Here is a 25,502-nt window from a genome sequence, read left to right on the forward strand (position 1 = left end):
CAAAAATTCAACAACATTAAAATAATTGAAACGAAAAAAAAATTAAAAAAAAACACAATACCTACAAATTCGGAAAACTTAAAAAAAAAAGAGAAAAAAGGTGGAGAAAGTTTGAACTTTTGATTATTTTCAAAGCCATGAAATTATTTTTTAAGTAAGTATTTAACTTTGATTTTTAAAAATAATTTTAAATTTTTAAATTACATAAATTTTAAGTTTTCAATATTAAAATTTATTAACATTCTTATACATAATAAAATTCCAAGTGTCATAATACAAATAAGTACACACATACAATATGATTTCCTCTCAAACTGCAAATCTTAACTCAAACTGTTGGGTGAAGTAAATTTCAGATTAACTTGCTATTAATCGATTTTAGCTATACAAATGCTGAGTAAAGAAATTCTATACTTTTTTTGTTAATGGCACGTTTTACCGAAATGTGGTTTAAACGCCGAATATATTTGATCTTTTCGGAAACTGAATATTATAACAGTGAAAATAACTCTAATAATTTGAATACTAGTTATATAATTTCTCTTTTTCTCAAAAGGCCTTTAATTACATTAACGTTATGTGTATGTGCTCCGAGCGTATACACAAAATTTATTTTATGCTTTTCAAACCCACTCCCCTCCTACAAATAATTGTATTTTGATTTTATATTTTTAAAATAGGTGAGAGTATTTGAGAAACATAAAAGAATGGTCGTTGTAATTATACGTTCAAACGTGTAAATAAGCACGTGTAAATATGGCCAATATGCATTTAAACAAAATATACACTGAAACAAAATTTTATTTCAAATTTTTTTTTTTCAATATTAAATTCTAATAATTAATCAAATCTTATTAAAAACAAAAAATAGAAATTTATCAAATCTATTTTTAGCAAAAATTTTAAAAATAAATTGAATTTTAAATATACAAAAATTCATAATCTAAAATAAATTTTGTATTTTTTATAAATTTTAAAATTTAATCAGCGAATAAGAGATAATAAATTACATATACAATTATATGTATGTATGTATGTATGTATAACATTAACATAATTTTATCAATCAGTATAATTGTTATTATTGGAAAACCACTTGTTTATATTGAAATTAAATCTTTGAAAAAAAAATACTTAAAAATTTACTTAATCTAACACGTGAAATTTTGTCCATTTAATTTTTTTATTATAACAAAAATAGAAAACTTGTTTTCTTTTTTATGTACATATTCTCGTTTATGTATACATACATACATATGTCTATGAAAAACAATTATACATTTCAATTACATAACCATTTAATAATAATAAATACAATAAATTTTATTTTTGTATAAAAAAAAATATTTGTATACCAGCAGTTACGTTTTTAATTTTATAAAATTGTTATGATCAAGCCCAACTGTTATACATATTGATTAGTGAGAAAATAATGTATATACATATGTACACACATGCTTATTATGTATTACACGTTCACATGTTTAGCACAATTTTATTGATATTTGACAGAATTTGCTAAATGCGAAAAGAAAATAAAAATATTTGGTCAAGATATTAATGTTAGTAGCAGTTTAGACGAGGGTATTTAGATATCATGAATTTAAATTATAAAGAAATATTTTTACATAATACAAAAAAATATGTAAAATATTAATTGAAACATTCTGTCAGAAAAATATTGTTATATTAAGCCGACTTTGACTTAATATAATCATAGACTTTGACCTAATTATTTCTGAAATGGTCAACAAAATTTTAATAATTTACTCAAAATCTCCAAGAACCCAAATATACATACATACATGTATGTATATATTGGTATTTACTATTTACATACATTTTTTTTTATTTTTGTAAAATTATAACAGTTTTAGAAAAAAAGACATGCTTGGAAATTATCTAAGTACTTTCTAAACTACTTTTTGTAAAAAATTTTCATTTAATTTTTTTTAAAATTCTAAACGTTCAAACAAATTTTTTATACTATTCAGTAACACCAAACCATAGTGTTATCTAAAAATTTATTCTGTTATACATATATGAATATATACATTATTGTATATACTTAAATGCTTAGTAAAAATTGCACTTCAAGTGCATTTTCATTAACAAAGAATTTTATTTTTTATTTTCAGTTTTCTGCATTATAATATTTACAATAAAATATTCGAGCGCGAGTAAATATATGTACGTACATTGACATGTGCACCAATATATATTATATAAATTGTTGTTTATAATGAATTTTAATTAAAATTATGGTAATGAATATAAATATTTGTGAAAAAGGAATAAAAGAGGAGAAATTTTATTAAATATAAAATAATTTTCCAGAATTTTTCAGAAAATTATAAATATAAACGAAAACATTTATTTAAGTGTTATATTTTAAGGTACACACATACAATACAAAAAAAACAAATTCACAATTGGGCTAATAAATTTTAAAGACACGTGCACCACAACCATAATAATTTAAAAAAAAAACTAATAATTTATAACAGATTAATTCTGTTCTAAATTATTTTTTCTTATTTTACATGCAAATTTACTACAATACAACAATTAAAATTTTATTTACAACTTCATTAATAATTAATATTTAAAAACAAAACAAAAAAAGTTTGAACTTTAGAATCATACATGTATGTGACACGTGAAAATGCAATGATAAATTGTATGAAATAAAAATTAAATATGTGAAAATAATAAAATGACTAAGTAATAAATTTAAATAGCGCTTTCTCCATTTTATTTAATTACTGTTATATTGGATACTATATGAATTACAATCAATAATTTAAATTAAAAACAAAAATTTCTTGAGTAATTTAAACTTAATCCGTTATATGATTCATATTGTGTTATTGAGTAGGAATATGAATAAATATGTATGTATGTACATTTTTGTGTTATACATATAAATTCATAGTTGCTCACTTAAGTATGCATGTATGTATGATAAATAACAATTTTACAATTAAATAAATACTTATGTATGTATGCTACACAAATAATTTTGTAATATTCATTTTATATCTACATATTTGGATTATTTCAAAATACTAATTTGACTTTTGAAACTTGTTATTCTTTAATAATAATATTGCATAATATTTTGAAAAATTCAAGTTTTTTATAACAAATTACAGAATGTCCATGTATTTACATTCCATAATTAATGTATAGAAAGACTAAAGCTGAACGCACAAATCAATTTTTGTTTGCGTTACTAGAAAAACAAAATGAAAAAACATGCACACGTCATAATAATAACAAAAAAACAACACTAGAGGTCAATACGCAATTTCTTTTGGAAACAAACAAAGCATATCACATAATTATCTAAGAGAGCATCAAATCAAACAAATCCGAAAAAGAAATAAACTTTTATATTCGTGAATACTTCAAATTGTCATAAAATAATTTATGATTTTCATACTTAAATATTTGTACAAACATACATACATACATATGTACATTTTTTTCTTTAGATTTCTCTTATCGTTTTTTATTGTAGTCTAATATAAATTTTATAAAAGATGAGGTAAATGAGTATTTTTTTTTAATAAAATTAATATAATTGTATATATATGTACAAGTGTACGTAATTTCAAATTATAAATACTACGTATATTTTAATTCATAAAAATGTCACAATATTATTACTTGAACTCTATTTATTTAAAATTGAATAACATTATAAAACCACAGTGTATAACAAAATATTTTTATATCTGCCCACATGTATACAGACACTCATTTATATATAAGTATCTGTACTTAAAACCGAATGATAAGAATTTGAAGAAAAATAAAAACAAAACTTATATAAATAAAATTGTTTAATATAAGTAAAACCATAATAATAATGATTACAATTAGTCAGATGTTGCCAGTATAATATTAAAATGTTTATGAAATTGGTATCGAATACATATGTAATCGATAATCACTGTTTAGGCGGCCTATCATTAGCGAAATTCATTAATTTATTTACACATTAAATTATTTAAAACAAAATTACTGAGCCAAACCCAAAGTCCCGGAATCAAAATTCAAGAGGTGTATGATCGAATTCTAAGTGCTGGATTCGTAGAGCTTGTCGTTGAAGCGTGTCAGAGTTTTTCTTTTAAATATTATGGACGACAGGAGAGACTCGATTCGTATTAATAACCTCCTTTTAATTTAAATTAACACATAAAAACAGAGATAGGATATTTAAAACAACATAATAAGAAAACATACGAGTATTATGATTATTCGACAAATGTGATCTGGTAACACGGCGTAAATTGTACATAAGAAAAGTATATAAAACCAAATTAATTTTAAGTCATGATAAATTTATGGGACCCTATCACAATTTAATTTAATTTTTTTTTTTTTGTAAACAATGATTACATATTTTATTTTCTATATTTTCTTGTCATTTTTGTTTTCAAGAAACCTCATAAAACCCACAAAATAAAAAATAAAAAATAAGTATGTACTTATAGTTATATGTAATTATTTTTTTCATATTGTAGAACAGAAAACAAGCACACAATATTTAAGTTAAATTGTTTTTCTTTCGACATACACAGAGATTACACAATCTCGCACAATAATAATAAGTAACAAAACTCAGCTGATGTGCAACCACAGAGAAAATTATTATGGAGACAAAAAAAAAATAAAAGAAACAAAGTAACAAAAAAAACAACAAAAGCAGCACAACAAACAAACAAACAAAGAAGACAAAATAATGTTGATTATTGACACAATCGTTTTACATTTATTTTCCCGCCACTGCCCCTCCATCAATCCCTTAAAAAAAATTTTTATTTTTTAAAATCAATTTCAACTACAATTTACAATATTAACATGCCTCTACTTGTTATATATACTTAAAGTATTTAAATTTTTATTGAATTTAAGTTAATTTTATTTAATAATTTATTACTTTGTTTGATAGAATTTCAAAAAAAGAAATAAAATAAAAATCAATTTTAATATCAAATTACTTACGAAATCAATTGTAATTCGAGTATAACATTTTATGCGCAAACATTATTGAGAAAGCAAGAAATTTGAAAATACAAAAACTTTTTAATTATTTCGTAATCCGAATATGAGTGAGTAGACTTCGGAAAAATGCGAACATTGAAAAAAATAGAGTAAAAGTTTAAGAGAAACAATCTTAAAGATTAAATTGAAGAGAACCTGATGTTAGGAGCATCATAAATTTCTCGAAAATTTTGACAATTTGCTAATCACACTTTAAACTTTTAATGTATCTGACTTTGACATCAGCAAATATACTATTGAAATATTTATTATCGAAAGGCTGCAGATTGCAGAATTCTTGAGTCAAAATTTCAAAAAATCCTATATTATTATCGATAGAGATACGTTCACATATACCAGAATATTTTCATTTCATAAATGTAGAATAGGAAATACTTGGTTCACTATTATAAAGCTGACATTTATACGTTCATTAAAATAAGAAAAATGAGAATCTCAATTAAATTTATTTCAATAAAAGATGACACTTACTTATTCTTATTATATTTTACTTTGGTTTAATTAACTTTCCCCCTCCCCTCAAGTATTTTGCACTTTTATTCCTTACAAAGCTTACAATTTTTATTGTATAACAATTTACAATTTTAAGTAAATAAAAGAAAAAAATCTTTACAACATTTTTTTTTTATACAGTAGCTTGATAGTATAACAAATAAGTAATAATATTATTAATAAGGGACTTAAAAAAAAAAAAAATTGCTGTAAAAGAAAATCTTAAATGAAAGTGGAATAAAAGTATATACATACATATATAAGTACATCACGTAAATATTTATAAATTGTACAACGGGATTAATATTATATGAAAATGTATAATAAACAAACAAGAATACAAAAAAGAAAATACTTCAGAAATTCAACCTGAATTTGAACCTGATAACATTTTTTGAGAAATTTATATTTTCATGCAAGTTTTGTAGTTGCTAAATTTATAACGGGTCTGAATGTAAGACTAATTATGAATTTCGCCGCAATAGTTCATACTACTTTATATATAAAATAAAATGGCCATCTATTGGAATAAATTTTCAAACTAACTACACTGCTTTAGGTTGACTAAAAATATTACACTCATTTGGAACGTAAAATTCTCTTTATGAAAGGAACGCAAATATCTGTTATTTTAATTTACATTATGTAGTTAAGCATGTCAATATTTGATTTCGAAAATAAACACCAGGTTCTGAATATTTAAGCTACAACAATGATATAAAATATGATATAATTATTTTTTTAGAAACCTTTATAAAGTCAATAATAATTTTATACAAGTTTGACAAACAAAATTAAGCCTAATCCTGACGTGGACATTATTGTATAAAAAAAAATGTCACATTAGTGATGCTAGCAACAAGTTAATTATTACTTTTCTGTTACAATTCTACATGTACATATGTACTGCTCAAAATAAATTTCATTTATTATCTTCCTTTTCAATTATATACAAATATATTGGCATTAGTCTCATATTCATAATTTGATGCTTGATTATTTGCAACAAGTAAATCAATAAATTATATTTGTACAAACTTTTACACACATTTAACAACACAAGCACATACATACGAAATTGAAAATAAATTAAAGAAATGATTTTTCATTTTTATACTTTGTTCTTAATATAAATTTTAAGCTGTAGTTATATATTTCTATAACACTCTGTATGTATGTATGTATGTATATAGTTGCTATATATAAGTAGCTTAATTTCAAAATCGATCTCTGTGGTCATATCTTGTTATTTTTATGAAATACCTACATAATATTACAAAAATCATGAACAATAACGGAATAAATAATAAGTAAAAAAAAAATAATCATCCTTCCATTTCAATACATTATTCTAGTTGATTCAATGGCGTGTGACAAGATCGACGAAGGAAATAATATCGAAACGAAAAATATAAGTGTAGTACAATTGCACAAAAATTATAAATTTTAGACTGATTGAGTTATTAAAAAAAATGTAACATGCCGAATTTTCAATGAGATTGAAATTTTGCAGTAAACGTACTGCATTTGGATTGAATTTCGTTAAATTCAATCCAATATACATAAAGAATATGTACGACAGTTATAAATTTAATTTTATTTTTAATAATTATTATTTAAATTCGGCGTTTCCTACCCCAGTCTTCATTACAAGATTTCATTTCTCTTATTTTTAACAGGAATACATTTTTGTTGTTCGTATAAAGGAATATTTTCTTGTTTATTATTTGCGCTTCTCCTTCGCTTGCATGTTACATTTTTTTTTTTACTTATTTTCTTCTACTTTATTGGTTCATGTTTCTTTTTACAATATTAACCACATTTTGTATAGTTAAAAAAATCACATAAACACAAACATAAAACTAACTACCTTAAAATATACTCCCGTAATTTGAAAAAAACAAATAAAATAAAATTTTACCGGTATTTTGTAACGGGATTTGAAAGTAAAAAAAAAATAAACCGGAATTTTTTTTTACAGGTAATAGAAGGCATTTGCTAAAAAAATAAGAACAGAATAATGAAAAGCAAACAAAATAAAAATAAGAAATTTAAAAAGAAAGAAAAAGTAGCACGAAATTTAAACGAGAATTGAAAATGGAAAAGTTGAAAAGAAAGAATTTGCTTGTTTATTTTAGAAATACAAAAAAAAACAGAAATAAAAAAATGTAAAAAATTATGTACGTTGTGTGTACATGTTAAAATACACACATAACGCACATACAAAACATTATATTTAAATTTAAAATACATATGTATTTAAATACTTCATTACAGCGTATCCAGCACACATAAGTAGTAGAAATGTGACATGTGCCATAGTTGAACTATATTTAAAGTATATCACTGTATATACATTTATACATCATAATATTTACATATGTATATAATATGCATAAGCAGTTGTGTACATGGCAAAATGTGATATAAATTCTATGCTACATAACTGTTATTTAAGTTTTTATAAATTGATTTTAGAATTAACTAAAAGAAAAAAACATTTAAAATAAACAGAAAATAAGGAAAAGATATTGGAAATCAGCGATTTATTTAGAATATTTAGAGCAGTTATTGAAAAAGTTGCAGAATTAAGAAGATAAATTTTATGATTCTCATTTTTTACGTATTTTACACCCATTATTTTTTCTACTTTTCATAGTTTTTAATAATTTTCATGTATGCAAATAATATTTTACGTTCGGATATAACTAATAATATAGAAGAGTATATTCAATTTGTCAATACGTAACACCGAGAAGTGTGAATTGTTCGTTCCTCTGTACAACTTATTAAACATACATATACCAATAGAATATTACGAATGAGAAAAGGAATGTTCCCTAAATATTTTATTTACTTACTAACTATGTGTTAAATAATAGCTAATAAATACTTATACATATCTATATTGATACAAGATGAAATATATTTATCCATATTTGAAAATCACATTCTTTTGCTAAATTATACTTAAATGAGTTAATTATTTGAAAGGTTTGTTAAAATTAAGGAACAATATCACATATAAATGATAAATGTTTCGTCATGAAATCACATTTAAATCTTCTCATTCTCCTATCCTCTTTGAATTCATAAAAAAGAATTGATTTAAGAAATGTATCGTGGATTAACAAGATGTGCTGGTAGATACATACGTGCTGGACTAAATGTATGCTTTTTAACAGGAAAGTTAAGAAATTGTTTAGCATTATTATAAGACATAATCAATCAGAATTTGTTCATTATAATTTGTACATATGTTAATACTATTATCAGTGTAATTTTCTTAGAATTTGTTAAATTCAACTTTATAGCAAAATTAAAGTTTTCCGGATGAAAAAATTATAAAATTATGTTACTCTCACCTGTCTTTCTGTTTTAGTATGTTCTGCAGTCTTCTTTTTTTGAACAATTGCAGCTTTTTTCAAAACTTTCATTGCATATAATTTTCCACAATCAGTCCCAGTTTTCTTTCTCACTAAGTATACTTTACCATAAGCTAAAATGAAAAAGGAAGCATAATTAGTAAAAAAAATTTAATAATTATTATTTTAAAAACAAATTTTCTTAAATTTATTCTAGATTTACTAAAAATATACATATTTAACAATTTCACACTAATTATTTCCGATTACACGAATTGAATTTCAATATTTTTGAAATTCCAATTTCTATTTCTAAAATCTCAACATCTTCGGCACAATATGTATTGCAAGACCATCAAATTTATTTTAAATTTGTAGCTTCTTAAATCTTTAAATTTGTTAAAATTTTTAAAAGTTAATTTTTAATGAAATTTTAAAAATAATATTGGTAGGTATGTTAGTTAAGAATTAAAATTTAAGACGTCATTATTTTATAATTTATTCTGTCAATTCTGAATTTTCAAATTATTGACAATTGATTCCGTATACTTATGTAATAATAGTGTAAGACACAAACCACATAATAAATTTATAATTTTTTGATTCGAAATTTAATGACATACAAATGTAGAAATTTTTAAATAAATTTATTGTAATTTGGGATAATTAAGTATTGAAAGAAAATTTCAAAAAATTCTCAAAAATTAATGGAAAATTATTATTTAATTAACCTCTATTAGTATTCAATATTTTATAGAGTTAATACTGTTGAATTCCAGTTTTATTGATTTGTAATAATCTAGAATCATCTTTTAGTTTTCCAATGATTACCTACAAGAATGATTATCTACCAATGATTACTGATTACTCAATTCCTTTTTTTTATTCAATTATAATCCTAATTTCATTTTTATAATCTATGACAATTTTTTGACTGAAAATTTATTACTCTTGTTTATTTTTGATACTTGAGTGACAATTTAGAGCAAAACTTTTTTTTAGACAAGTACATGTAAGTACGAGTAGGTACAATTTACATAAAACACAATTTTCAATATTTTTCTTTTAATATACTTTTTAGTTTTTGAAACTTTTTTTTTCTTTTGTAACATTTCACTTTATACAGTAGCAGGTAACCTACTTATTTTTATTCATTTTAACCTATATTTTATCTTTTATATACATCAAATTTATATCTTGAAATAAGTATAGTTACTTTTTTTTTTGGATATTTATTTTGAGTACTACTTAATTGATTTGCTCCATAACAAAATGTAAAATGAAAAGGAAAATTAAAAACAAAAAAAAAAACAAAAATTCAATTTACATTGTTTTTTTAAATAAATCGATTTTGATAGCCTTGGCTTGTCATTTAAAATTATGTTGTACACATCTAAAATAAAACAACAACAACAATTTATATAAGATCGCCTTTCAATTTTTAATTGAATATAATGGTAGAGTATAGTAAAGAATTTTTTTTTCTCTCTTTTTAGTTTCTTCTTATACCTTTCATCATAAAATTAAATATGAAAACCTTTTTTTTCAATAAATGGTATACAAAATATTGATGTAAAAAAGGACGACATTTACAAAAACAAAAAAGGAACACAGTTTGCAATCAATTGAAAAAAAAGCGACGACGACGAGAACGACGACAATATAAAAAAAAATTATTGTTAAAAAAGTTATTATTATTATTATTGGCAATGCACAATAATAAAAGGACAATAATAAAATAATTGAAATTTATTGTGTGGGTTTTGTAAGAGGGGGGACGACTTTTAGAATAATTTATTTGAAAAAGAGTTTTTTTGATCAATAATAGAAAAATATTACAAAAACTAATTTGAAAATTTACTTCAATCGTAAAATAGTTAAAATATAGTTAAAAAATAATAAAAAAAAAATTAATTTATTGGAATAAAATTTTTTTATAATTAATTACATCATTTTTGTCTTGTAAATACTCAAGAATATTTCAAATACTTAACATTACGTTCAAAAAGCTGTCATATTAATGTGAATTTTGTATTAAAATAAAGCATTCACACGAAAGAGTACTTATGTCAATGTATACCACTGTGACGTAGGTCAAATTTTTTTTAGCACGAATTTTAAATTAATTTACACGAATAAAATGTTGACTGTGCAACAAAAAAAAAATTAACTGTTCTTTTACTATGGGTTTGACATTTGAAAAAAATTGACGTATTTTAAAAAAATATCAATTTATTCGTGTAATTGCATGCCAGGACTCACTCAATTCCATCTAACTCATCGCCTACAGTAAGTTGCAAAATTTTTTCAAAATAACAATAAACATTAGTCAGAAATTCATATTAAATACTTTTCGAACATATTTTAAAATTATGTAGTAAATTTCTCCTACAATTTGAACATCCTTTAATAAAGATACTTATGTCATAAAAATTTCATATGAAGGAGAGTTTTTTTTTCATGAAATTAAACTAAAACAAAATAATTAATCTCCGAGTTTTCTAAATAGCAAAAATATTGTATTGTCGAATACATCTAAAATTCGTAAAAGTACCACAGGTAATTTTGAACTCGAGAATGTTTACACTTAATTGTTTAGCTCAATTTAAAATTTGTCAACTTCTAAACTAAGATGTCGATTGAAAAAAAGTAAAACAATATTTTATACATGCTTAATTTTAGAAAAAAATTTATTCAATTTTTAATATACAATAAAAAAAAATGCATTTATGTTTAAGAATTTTTTTATTTCGTCTACTAGATCATCTGAAAAATATTCGGTTACAAACTGAATAAACACAATAAAAATAAATTTTTCATATTTATTTATTCAAGTTTATTAAATATGAAAATTTCAAAACAAAAATATTTCTGGGAGGAGAGAACTTTGAAGAAATACAGACAACTTTGTAAGCCATCAAATTGTATGTATGTGTACATTGTATAAAAAATGAAGGAACAAACATTTTACTCTTGTACAAAAATTTTAACAAAAGTTCAAAAAATTTTAAACAATTTTTATTTTTTATTCTTTTATTTTTTCTTTTATTTCAATTTGGATAAATGTCAGTCATAATTTTTGTAAATTTTTTTTTCTTGTATTTGTATTTAAAATTAATAACCAAAAATTAGTCAAAGTTTACAAGAAGAACAATAAAAGAAAAAAATACAAAAATTTCAGCAAGGTTATAATTAAAAACATGACAAGAAGTTAAAAAAAAAAATAAAAATAAGAAGAAAAAAATATGAAAAAGTTTATAGACAAACTAAATGTTTGAACCGTTCAACTAAATGGTCTTTATTTTAAGTGTGCAAGCATAAAAATTACTCGAATACAGCGACAATCAAAAATTATTCAAAATTGCTAAAAAAAAACAGATTAAAATTCACAAAGGTTAAAAATTTTTTGAAAAGAATTCACAATTTTGAAGAATTATTGTGAAAAGTTCACAATATTTAACTCTAGATATTTTAAATGATGATTTGCAAATTGTTCAGGAGAGGAAATCAAAGATAGAAAACATTAATTTCTATTCAAATTCCCAGTAGAGATTTAAACAATATAAACAAACACTTATATTAGTTTTAGATGGCAACTTTATGTCTACATAAACGTGCGGACACAGTCGAACTACTTATAGTGCACAAACAAGGTATATTCGTTATACGCGTTGAACAAATTTTCTTTTACTTCTAATATAAACTGATTCCAAAATTTATAATACATTTATAATTTTAATACTATGTTATTGAAATATAATAAAAATTTTATATATTTTGAATTCAAGTTTCACAGAATTAAGAAGTATATTCTTTGGTTCTTTTGTTGTTTTTCTTTCTTTAATTTTTTTTTAATAAAAATAATCCTTGGCTAAGTACAATTACCTTTTATTTAATAAAATATACATAAAAAAAAGAAATATTTAATTAATGTTTAACAGTAAAAACAAAAACTTTAAACTAAAAATAGAACCTTATTACGTTCTCTTCTCCAGAGTTTCGATTAATATTCATGAAAATAGTCCGGATTTTCAAGTAAAATGATTTTTTTTTTTCATTTTTCTGTTTTAAGATTACATGTCCATTTTGATAAGCTTGAGATAAGGTCATAAAAAAACTAGTTTAAATTATGATTTTTAAAAGTAAGTAATTTTATTTAAAATATATTTTATTTAAAATATATTAATTATTAAGTAAAAAGTTTAAATTCAAATATAACATCGAATAACAATCACTTATAGTTTCAATGAATTTAAACTATAAATGAATTATTTAAAATATCAGTGAATTTAAAATTATTCAAATATAATTTTAAAGTCTGAACATTGTCAAATGATTCCTTTATTTGTAATCAAGAATTGTCAAAAAGTATTCTTTAAGGTGAGTATTAAAAACTTAACTCAATAAAATACAATCGATTGTAATCGATTAATAATGCTCATTTTTGATATATTTACATTTAGTTGTACATTAAATTTTATAACGGAAATTTTGTTTTTCACACATGAAATGTTTTTTTTTAATAAATAAAATTTTTGTTCACGTTTTTACAAAATAAATAATTAATATTTTTATATTCTAATAAAATTAATTAGCATACATGAAAGAAAATTTGAATTTGAATGAAAAATCTGGAACGAAACTTTTAATGGGCAAGCCTACTATATGCAAATATAAACAAAATAACATGGCGACTTAATTAATATTATTTAGAATTTTTTTTTTTTAAAGATTACTATTATGATTAATTAGATAAAAGTTAATTATTGTATGTTTTCTTTTCTCTTAATTTTCATTTGTTTTTTTTCTTTCTTCGTCCCTTTATAAGAAATTTACTATGAACAACAGGTGAAAAGTTGTTAATCACGTTCGTTAGTTAATCACGTTTTGCTTGTACACTAAATTTTTTTTTATATTTACACTTAATAATTATTGTAGCGTTGAAGAAAATAAGAAGTAATATAAAAATGAAAATTATTTCATAATGTTATTTAAATATTTTGAGCTTATTTCTAAAGAGAGTAACAAAAAGTAAGGACCTTATCTCTTCATAAATGCTTATTTAATACTTATAAGATATTGAGGTTATGTAGTTTCATTACAATTAAGTATATTTTAAAAAAAAATATAGTTTAGTATGAATTATTTTACCTCCAGTTCCAAGCACTTTAATTGTCTCAAAATGTGAGCAATCAACACGATCTTCTGGTAATAAGTGACCTAAAAAGAGATTAAAAAAAAAATAAAAATTATTTAAATAATACATTATTTTTAAAAATTAAAAATAATTTTATAATATTTGAATTGATTATTTTAATCAATCTAATAAAATTGTATATTCTTATGAGAATTTTACGAGATATGCATATTTTCTTGAATTCTCTTTATATTTTAATTCTAGTAGAGAAAAATTAAATTTTTAATAAATTAAAAAATTTTGAAAAATTTAATTATTTTTCAAGTTGATTTTTGTTTTTCTTAATTTTCAACAAAAGAATTTTTTCATAAATTTTTAAAACCACCAGTGTTACCAACACTGTTGATGATAAATTTTTAATCAAATTAATAAATCTCCAAGTTTTCAATACCCACTCTGAAATATTATAAGTAGGCACCATACATTAGATATATTCAAAATTTAAAATACAAGAAAATTAAAAGAAAAATAATAAAAACAAGAAAAGGTTATCGAAATATTTTATTGTTTTTGTTTTAATTTTTAAATACGTCTTAAATTTATAATTGTACTCAGCTGTAGAGTACATTCATTGCATGTACAAAATTTTCTCAAGTATTTGAAAGGTGAGTAGAAATAAAAATTGTGAAAGTCCTTGAATATTGTAAACAAACCTTTTTTTATTGCCTGTTTTTTTTTTATTACGATAAGTTTTTAATATTTTTTTCTTGTTTTTGTTTAATACGTACTTAATAATAAAAATGATAAATGACTATAAATAAACGGGGTAATTAGTTGTATTTTTTTTTATTTTTTAAATAAAAATTGTTAAAATTAAAGAAGCTAAAAAAAAATCGAAAAGCTATGAGGGTTGTACACAATTAAAATTAAATTAATATACTTTGCTCTCTAGACAAAAAAAAACGATTAAGAACGATAAATTGTTTATCGAATTGGAAGAATATTTTATGACTCCAATATTTATGAAGAATATTGATGAATGGTGGAGGGAGGGGGGCGAAAATTATTTTAATCAAGTGTTCACTCCTAACAGTAGAAGTATTTTTTCAAAAGAATGCATGAATTTTACATATATTAAACGACAAACATCAATCTAATGTCTAATAATTAGGTTTCAGTCGGTTATCATTATTGTTAAACTCAGTTGAATTTTATAAAATATGGGTTCAAATTATTAATAATGAAATGGAAACTTAAATATTAAGTAATTGCAAAATTGAAATTTTTTCCTTTTAATTTAAGAGAATACAAGCCCATCAAACCATATTTATCAGTCAACCAAAGCGTATACGAGAATACTAGAGCAAGATTCCAATATGAATAATTATTACAACCCCAATATCACTTGCACTCAAATTATGAAATTTAATTAAAATCCCTAGAAGTATTTAAGTAGGAAATTTTTTGAAATGATCCAAAATTTGACATTTATCTGATGTTGAATTTCTGCATTAGACTTTCAATGTCAGTAACATTTAAAATTTCTTATTAACATATTAAAAAAATTTAATTTTTATAAACTTTCAAAGTTGTTGAATCTTCAACTCAATAAATTAATTCTAAAATGCTTACTTTACAAGTTTTCAATTTAAATATTCACATAGTATAATTAAATTTCCCAACAAATACTGTTTTTAAGTGTTTAACTGTAAGTACGTATTAGAACCATTTAATTAAAAAAATGTCATACGTATAACTACATATAAGGCTCTCTTCTCTTTATGTAGTTTTTTTAAATAAGTGTTGTATGTAGTAGACAAAGCATATTATGTCCTAGTACATATTTTTAATTATATAATAAAAACTTATATACCTATTAATTGAAAATTATCACAAAAAAAAAAACAAACAAGTATATTATTATGATAGTACTTAAAATAAATTAAATAATTATAAGTTACCATAAAGAGTTATTTTGTTAAAAAAAAGGCCAACCAAATATAAAAACCAAATACTACGAAAATATAAATTTTTTTATTCTTCTATACTATAATTTTATAAAATATAAATTCTTCTTAATTAAAGACAAAAACAAAAGCAGAAAAATCAATAAAATATGTTAGTATATACACCTAGTTAAATAAAAAAGTTAATATAGCTTAAATATCAAAAAAAAAAAAATACAATACACACATATACATAATACGAACATACATATGTATGTAAGAATGTATGTATATAAAATGATTTTGTGGTCTGAAAGCATTAATTGTAACTCTTCCATTCTATGATTATTGTTTATTATCATTTCTGATATTCCTTATGATTTTACCTTTCATTTATTATTTTTTTTTTTTTTTTTTGAAATTTTTGCAGAAGTCTCAAAATTATAATTTTATTTTTTTACAAGGATTGTCATTAATTTTATTAAAATATATAATATGTATGTTCATACATATCTGTGACAGCAAGGCAAAATTGTCTAAGTCGAAATGAATATTTTTAAATAAACAAATCCAGATTAAAGTTTCAAAGCTGCTTTTTTTTGGGAAAAAAATCGCACGACTTTTAGTAGTTGTAGTAGTAAGAGAAGACCATGCACTAGGCCAACAGAAAAACTCCATCGGCAACCCCCATGCAATCCAACCCACCAGACCCCCTATCCAAACCAGCCAACCTCCCTGGTGAAGCCCAAAGACATATTTTCGCTTCCACATTAAAAACGGAGAATGCTCTACATCCTCCAGCTCCGCCACGTCCCGACATACATCGTCTCTTAAATAAAACCGAGTTTTACTTAACAATTTAATTCCCTGCTTGGTTAAGAATTTTTGCCTATTTTTTTTTTTTTTAATTATAACATATTTTCATTTTGCGGTTTCCATAAGAATTTAATCAGTAAAATTTTTCAACTATTTTTTTTCTTATTTTAATTTCTTTAAAGTGTCTTCTAGATTTTGCCAGATTACGGTATTTAATTCACAGAATTCAAATATTCTAATACCTATATCAATTTTGAAAAAAATCGACTTAGATGGTTTTTCATTACGGTCACAGACTTGTGAAATTTATACATTATAATACCTTGTATCCCATATACATATACAAATGTACATATGTGCTTATGTGCCTAAATTTATTCTTTTATAAAAAAACACAATATTTTTATTATAGAAATTAAAAATAGTGACAGAAAAAGTTTCAAAAAAAGTCTAAAATTATTAAGTCCGTCTTACGTATAATGAAAAACGATTTTTGAAATTGTAGATTGCATGCAAGACGTCCACTTAACATACATGCATAATTCTTTGTGTATAGACGCAATTATACGCAGACTGTATTTGACAGGTTTAAAAAGTAATAACAAAAAAATTACATAAATAAATTAGATTTCGTCAAATTTGAAAATCTAAACTCAGATTAAAAAAAAATTAAAAAGTATTATAGAAGATTTTTGAAATATAATCAGACTAGTATTGTAAAATTGTTATTAATATATATATACATATGTACATTGTATGTATATCAACCGAACAAAAACAACAATTTATAATGCCAATCAAATAGCAATCTACTTTCATTCTTATACATACACATATATACAAAAATTGAAATGAAAAATAATAATGACAACTCTCTATTATCTTTACATACATATGTACATAATTATTACATTTTTATTCAATATAGAATTGAATATTTCATGATTAAAGTTTCTACGACGATACTTTGTAGTTTTCATAATATTGAAGACCCATATGTAAGACCATTATATTTACGGGTTATTTTGAAATTGAAAATTGAAAAACTAATATTGAGTAATAAATTGTCTTTTCTAAATTTTTTATATTTAATAAAGAATTTCTAAATCCACACTAGGTCTTAAATAAAAATTTATTGAATTAAGTCAGTCCTTTATTGCATTCCTTCTTAACTTTTATTTAAATTAAATGAAATCAAAAGTTAAGCCCTACACACATTTATTCTCCCTTTTATTATTTTGCATTTTATTAAATTTTTTCTAACTTTTTTTAAATTTTCAATTTACCTACTTATCACGTATTTTTTCTTGATTTTCTGCTTCTATGCTTTTTAGAAAACTTTTATTTTTTAATACAGAAACTTTGTTTTTTTAACATTTTATATGCGTCTGTATGTGAGTAGGTTTGTATGTATGTTGAATTCAATGGTTTTATTTTCTTTTTTGGCTAACGAATAAATGACGCTCATATCATAAATCCGTTCATTTCCATTTCTCTTTCTTTATTATCTACGAAAAAAAAACAAATTCGAATGTTTTTTTTTTTTTTTTCTGTTTTATCTAAAAACAGCCTTAACATAATTTTGTTTTTACATTTTATACAAACACACATATAATTTTACTATAAGTATGTATGCGTACATGTAATACGTACGGTACGGATTATAAAATAAAAATGAATAAGCAAAGAAAGCAATAACAAGAAACAAAGAAATTTTTTATTATAAAAATAAAATTAAAGTTTTTCTTTTACACGTTTTCATTTCTCTTCAAATATTCGAAATTTTCTTAAATTGGAAAAGTAGGTTAAAAACAGACAGACGAAGTCTTCATTTTCAATTTTTCTTTTTATTATTTTCTTATGTTGTTTTTACATACCTACATATTTATTTATAGCACACGAATATGTTATAATGTTATATTATGTGTCATACATTTGTATGCATACTTATTTAGGTATGTTGTATAATTTCATTTTTGGTTGTGTTGTCATTGAAGACAACAAAATGTTAAAGAAAACAAAAGCACTCTTTAAAATTGTGCAGTTGTTGTTAATAGTAAGGTGTGGAGAAAAACATTTGGAACATAGTGAACTAATTTTGGAGAAAAATGAAGGATATATTAAATTTTATTAAATTAGGATTCAAGAATATTGCCAATTTCTTTTAATTGCCAATTAAATCTAATGTCGTCATTTAGTTGTCAAAACAAAGTAAGAAAGTAACAAAGCCGCATTTGCGTTTATAAGCTAGCAGAGAAAAATCTCTCAATAAAAGGTAGGGGTACTTCGATTTCTTATTAAAAAACATTTGGAAAATTTAATACGTAAGTAAGTTTGAACATACATATGTATGCACATATATATGTTTCACATCAAACATTAATTTTCTTGTAATCAAAATTCAGTTCAACCCCATCCGTTCCTCTTGTTAATTGGCCGGGCGATTGCGTAAAATATTAACAATAATTACTCCTTTTTTCCCATCAAAAAAACTATTAAAAATATCATACATACATCTGTATGTACATATGCATGAGTATTTATTTGCATGCATATGCATGTGTTCATATTTTTCAAAACAACATGGCAACTCTTTATTTCTTTTATAATTTATACATACATATGAATGTATGTATATAAATGTGTCTGTTTATATGTATTTATTACTATAAAACGCACACACAAAAAACATAATTTTTTTCTAAAATTTTCTTTTTTATTCAAAAGTATTATAATACGTGTATGTATGTATGTATATATATATGTATGTATGCCTATGAATTCAGATATTTATGAAAGTATATGATACAACTTAAATAACGGATCAGAGTTTTTTTTTTGTACACGAAGGAATTTTATTTAAATTTTTATGGTTGACAATTTCATTCAAATTGCACACACCCACACACATAAGTACTCATCCACACTTATTAGAAGCAAAAAATTTAACAACATTGCATATAATATGTATACGTACACAAACATCCTTACATACATATATAAATATATCTTCATAGTAATGATGATGGCGGTGATGATTTTGTAACTGTAATAATCAAGCGTTTTTATGCTCTATTCACTTGGTTTTTGTTTTTTCGAATTAAACTTTAAATCTTAAGTTTTGTTTCTCCTTTTGTTTTTTGTTTTGGATTTGGTGTTGTGTGTGATTTTTTATGTAAGCATTGAAGTGTTTTCATTTGTAATTTCCATTTTCTTACTTTTTTTTTCACTTCTTTTATTTTATAACAGTGAATCAACAGGTGAGAGAGATGCCAAAGAAAAAGCAAAATTGATGGACAAAAAATAATTTCAACAATAAGAAAATCAAAAAAAGAAAATCATTTATTCGCGAATTTTTTATAACTTTCAAGCCATAAAATATAAGCAATAAATTGAAAATAAGAAATAAAATGCATGAATGTATGCGTTTCATGTTAACAAAATACAAACATCCGTACGAAAAACGGATTTCTTTCGCACATATATACATATATAGAACATACTTACATTAAAATTTTAAATAAATTTTTTTTGTTCATTCACACATAATATATACAAATGCATATGTACCTATGTATATGTAAATATTTCTCTTTTATTTAGTGACTTTAATATTTTAACGAAAAAGTTAAATTTAACTTAAAACAAAATACATATGTACATACATAATATCGAAAACTTGGTGAGAAATCCAAATTCAATCAAAAAGTTTATTCTTGTTACCACATTAAAAAATTTTTATTCTCTTTAATGCCATCTAACTTTTTTTATTTAATACTAAACGTGAATAAATTCAAAATTATTAATTTTTTACGTTCAAGACTTAAGGAAGCGGCCTTAATTCATCTGTCAATATTTTGTCTTTAGGAGGTCCTTTTTAAGATGACTTAAGATAAAAACACAATTAATCCCTGTGAGTAGCTTTACTCTAACATTATTAAATTATGCTTTATAAAAAATTGCTTAAATTTGAATCATTTTAATTATTTCAAGTTGCATCGAACAAAACTGTTTATTTAATTGTTTCAAACAAAATTCATGCATTTAAAAAACTTACGGTAAAAAATATTTGCATAGTGAGTGGAAATGGGTTAAAGTACAATACAAACAAAATTTTATAAGTAGATGAAAGTAAGCAATGACAGTAAAATAAAGAGACAAAAGAAGAATTATCAAATAAAAAACCCCCGATTCTTAAAAATTGTAACAAGTTTTTCCAAAAATAAAAAAAAAATTCATTTAAAAAGAAACTGTAAACTTTTACGAAGGTCATTATAACAAAATTTAACGATTAATTGTCTGAAAAAAAAAATGTCTAGCTGAAATTTTACAATAGAAAATAATAAATTGTTCTTTTTTTCGCTATGTAAAAAAAAACAAGAAAAAATATAATCTATCTCTCTCCTACATCAAATCATTTTTCTTATTTTCTCTAATAGAAATTTTTAAATTACTTATAGCTGGTAGACTGTGCAAATAAAATTCGCAAATTTTTTGGGAAAAATTTTTTTTTTTAAGAAAAAGAAAAAAATAAAAAGAGCATTTGTATTAAATTGGAAAATTTAAAGGAACACAAGAAGTAAGTAGGCAGATATGTACATAGATAATATCAATTTAATTTCAATAGGTAATAATTTACTGCCGAATAATCACAATAATACCAAAAATATAAAAAACATTTAAGAGAAAAAAATAAATGGCGATTTTTGCTTCTTAAAATTAAAGACAAAATGGCGACACCGCATTTTTCTAAAAGTATTTTTTCGCTTTTTTTTTTATAGAAATATGCAAAAAATAATTGGAAAAAAGCAAGAATAAAATAGAATATTGTAAATGAACTTTAAAAATAATTTGGCGGAAGAGGAAATAATTCACAACTTTTTGTTATTTTTTTATTTTTTGCTCATTATTATATGTTATTGTAAAAAATTCTATACTCAAGGTTATAATAAACTAGTTTTTTTTTCTAATTTTAAATTTTTGTAAATAAAACTAATAAAATAATTCTAAAGAATAAAAACACTAAAAACCAAAAATTTTGTAATAAATTTTTGATTACAAATTGATTTAATCTTTATTTTTTAATTTTAAGATTTTGCAAAATAAAAGTCATCGCAACATAAAATTTGAAAATTTCCTACCATAAGTACGAAAAGGAAAATCTTAGATCAAGTGGTATGTTGAATGGCAAAGATGGCAATCCAGGAGAGATTATGATATGATCGCGACACTAAGATTATTGAAAAATTGCTATGCTAGTAAAAATTAAGTGCTAGGCTAGTGCTACTAACACCAATCTTTCAAATTAAATATTCATTCTAGAATGGCATACAGCAAAATGCATGGTCTGGAAATAACAGTGAAAGCTTGCGGAAGTTTTATTCATTCTGGAATGGCATACAGCAAAATCCATGGTCTGAAAATACCGGCGGAAGCTTACGGGATTCAGTAAGAAGAATAAAATAGATTCTGCCTCTTTTTTAATTTAATATAGCATACTATTTTAGATCCATGAAAAATGAACTGACGATGGAAGAATAGACTGACTTTTTTTCAAAAGGGTTTTACAGGTGAATTTTTCTAAAACTTAGCTTTTTTATTATCCATCAAACAGATTCAGTAATTGAAAATGTGTCTTTTTACTATTTCAATAACTTTAAACATGATAAATTTCGTGAAACAATTTGAATAACAAATTTTTCGAAAATTATGCCATCGTTGATAGTTGCTATTCTTTAAAGGAAAAGTAGTTTCTTACTATGAGGCATGGTTACATTCAATCGCAGTCTTTTATCTTCTAATCTAATTACATTACATTCCCATAATTTTGTTTAAAATCTAACTTCGAATAAATTGCAAATCAAAATGAGAACAACTAATGATTTTCATAAAATTAAACGCATAAAAATAATTTTTTTTTTCACGGTAAATTCAAGCGTAAAGACTGTTATTCTGTTTTTCTTTTAATAAATATAGCTTTATCTTTTTCTAGTTTTTCTCTTTTGATTGTAATTCTTTCCATTCTAGATATTTTTAAAAACTATATTTTTAATCGAAAATATTAAAAATTTGCAATAAAATGTTGACCTTCTTTTTTAAGATACTTGCTTGTTTGCTATATTCATGCAAACATTGATATTAAAACGCAAAATTTAAAATAGCTTGAAAAATATAAAAAAAAATTCATACAATTCAAGGTGAGAAAGAATTTTTTTCATGTTTTTCTTTTTCTATTCTCATATTTTATTTTTCATATTAAATTCTGTCAAGTTCAAGCGAATTTAGATTAACTAATTTTTTGTTTGCTTACTTACTTATTTTCTTACTCGTTTTTTTGTTATTCTTATTTTATTATCATAGTTTCGACACAATTACATATTTACTTAGATTGCTTTTTTTTTATATTTTTTCTCGTAGTTACTAGAATTCTGATTAAGAAATATTTGCATTACAAAATAAATATTTTTTTTAACAAAAAAATATTTTTATTTCAGGTTTTTTTTTAATTCTTTCAAAAAGTTTGCATTACTTGAAGAAAAATTACACATTCAGTCCTATTATGAATTCCGTTCGTTACACTGAAATTTGGGAAATTTCGAAATTCATATTATCAATTCCGAACTACTAAATTTGTGCTCCGAATATTCGTAAAAAAGTAATGATAAATTACGTTCGTAGTAAAAATAAATATGAAAAAGAAAGAAATCAACACGAGTAGAATTTGTGAACAAGTCTACGTTTCGTAGTTCTACGAATGGAATTCATTATAGAGCTGATTATGTGAAATTTGACATATTAAAATTTCATATGGTCAATATTTGATATACTTTGAAGAAAAATTTTGATGTAGCAAATTGGGTAGAAAGAAATCGAAGTATTTATTATGTTTCATGTACGGAAAATTCCAAAATGACGGCATTCAGAATTTTAATTTTCTTCCGATTTATAACATATTTACTTCAAAATATTCAAAAGAAAACTTGTTTAATGAAAAAATTCGAGATAATTATTAAAGTAATTAAATAATTGAAGTAGAATTAAAAAATAAATTTAGAATTTTTAGAAATCAAATATGTAATTGCTTAAACGTACAGGCTCGGAAAATTTTCATTAGTCAAGTAAATTTTCGTTTTCAAGTAAACAAATACTTTATTTCGAATCTTATTATTTTAAGTAAGAATTCAAATTGAAAAGCTCGATTTATATGTACATACATAGGTATATTTTAACTCTTCACTACATTATATAGAACTATAAAAGAATTAATTACGAATGCTGCAATAGTGGCAAAATATGGAGAAAAAGGTTGAACAAAAACAAATAGCCAAGAGGCGCCTGATGGTCAATTTGAAAATTATAAAACCAATATTTTTATGCGTTTTCATTATGAGTAAAAAATCACAATGACCCTAACCGAACACACGTCCAAGCAATAAATCAAAATCGTTAAATTCATTTGCGATCGTCTTTTAAATTTATTTTCGCAGCGCGTAGCGTGATCTCATTTCGGCGTATTCCTCTCAATATCAACGTCTTATTCTTATATTATTATTAATTTTATGATTTTTACAAAATATAAAATTCAAATTTTTATAGCGCTGCCTAATAACTTTTATAAATTTTCACACCTAAAAATATATTCGAAATATTCGATTTATACTTAATTTATCGTATTTTTCTTTCAATTGAAACAATGTTGTATTTATTATTTTTAAAAATTTATTTTAAGGTTATTGGCATTTAAATTTATTATTTTTATTCAATAATCTTTGTTTTTTCTTATTCCTAAATTTAAAATAAAGAAATTTTTGTCTTTTGTTTCTATGTTACCTACGTTTTCTATATTATTTTTATTTTGTCTTATTTTTGAAAATATTCTAAGAATAAAAGCTCTATATTTAAATGATTGATACTTCGATTTCTAGGAAAAAATAAAAATTCTATACAAAATCAATAAGAAGAATAAAAATATGAGAAATATTCTAATAAATGTAGGTGAAGAAAACAATCTGTGTATAAAAAAATTGAACTTCTATTTAATCTATGAATTAAGTATAAGTTCAATTTTTATCTAAAAATATCTACATGCTTCCGAACTTTCCTATATATGTATGTACTTAAAATATATTTTACATTAACATTTACATTTTTAATATATCGTAACAAAAATAATTTTGCAGTATATTAGTGTTGCCGATAACTGTGTATATGAGTGGTTATATCAGTGTTGCCATAAATCATAAATAAGTTAATTGTATCAAAGCTGAAATAGGTAATTTTGATAGCTAAATCGAGCTCAAGTAGTTTAATCTAACTTGTTCTAGCTCAGAAATTAAATTTAAAAAAAGTTGTGATAATGAAAGATTTTAAATTCAGCTCGTATATTTTCTGAGATGTAAATTTCATTTTGAAATTTCTAACCCCCAATTGTTAATGGCATACAAAAAAATTGATTTTGAGAAGAAATTTTGAAAAAACATAAAATTTTAAAAAAAATTTACGAATGTATATACCTTAATCTGCTATAAAGAACCGAATCTGGCAATACTGTTTTACATTTATCTTAGGGAAATATACAACAAGTACACTAAAAAATAACATTGGCTCTTTTTATCGTAATAAATATTTATGAGAATAAAAATTCTATTTTTAGCAAAAAAAAAAAGAAAATAA

General features: G+C 22.8%; 1 protein-coding gene across 1 annotated transcript in view; it reads right to left on the reverse strand.

Moving 5' to 3' along the window:
- The window catches only part of LOC129606791 (ribosomal protein S6 kinase alpha-5), a 50,045-nt gene that overhangs the window by 7,608 nt on the left and 16,935 nt on the right, over nt 1-25,502 (reverse strand). The window contains exons 2-3 of the mRNA XM_055517350.1: nt 14,082-14,150; nt 8,931-9,064 (exon numbers count right to left, since the gene is read on the reverse strand). Of these exons, the coding sequence (XP_055373325.1) occupies nt 8,931-9,064; nt 14,082-14,150 (203 nt within the window). The remainder of the gene's footprint in view (nt 1-8,930; nt 9,065-14,081; nt 14,151-25,502) is intronic.

This window comes from Condylostylus longicornis, unplaced genomic scaffold (genome assembly GCF_029603195.1).
Source record: "Condylostylus longicornis isolate FDR11 unplaced genomic scaffold, ASM2960319v2 ptg000022l, whole genome shotgun sequence".
NCBI classification, from domain to species: domain Eukaryota; kingdom Metazoa; phylum Arthropoda; class Insecta; order Diptera; family Dolichopodidae; genus Condylostylus; species Condylostylus longicornis.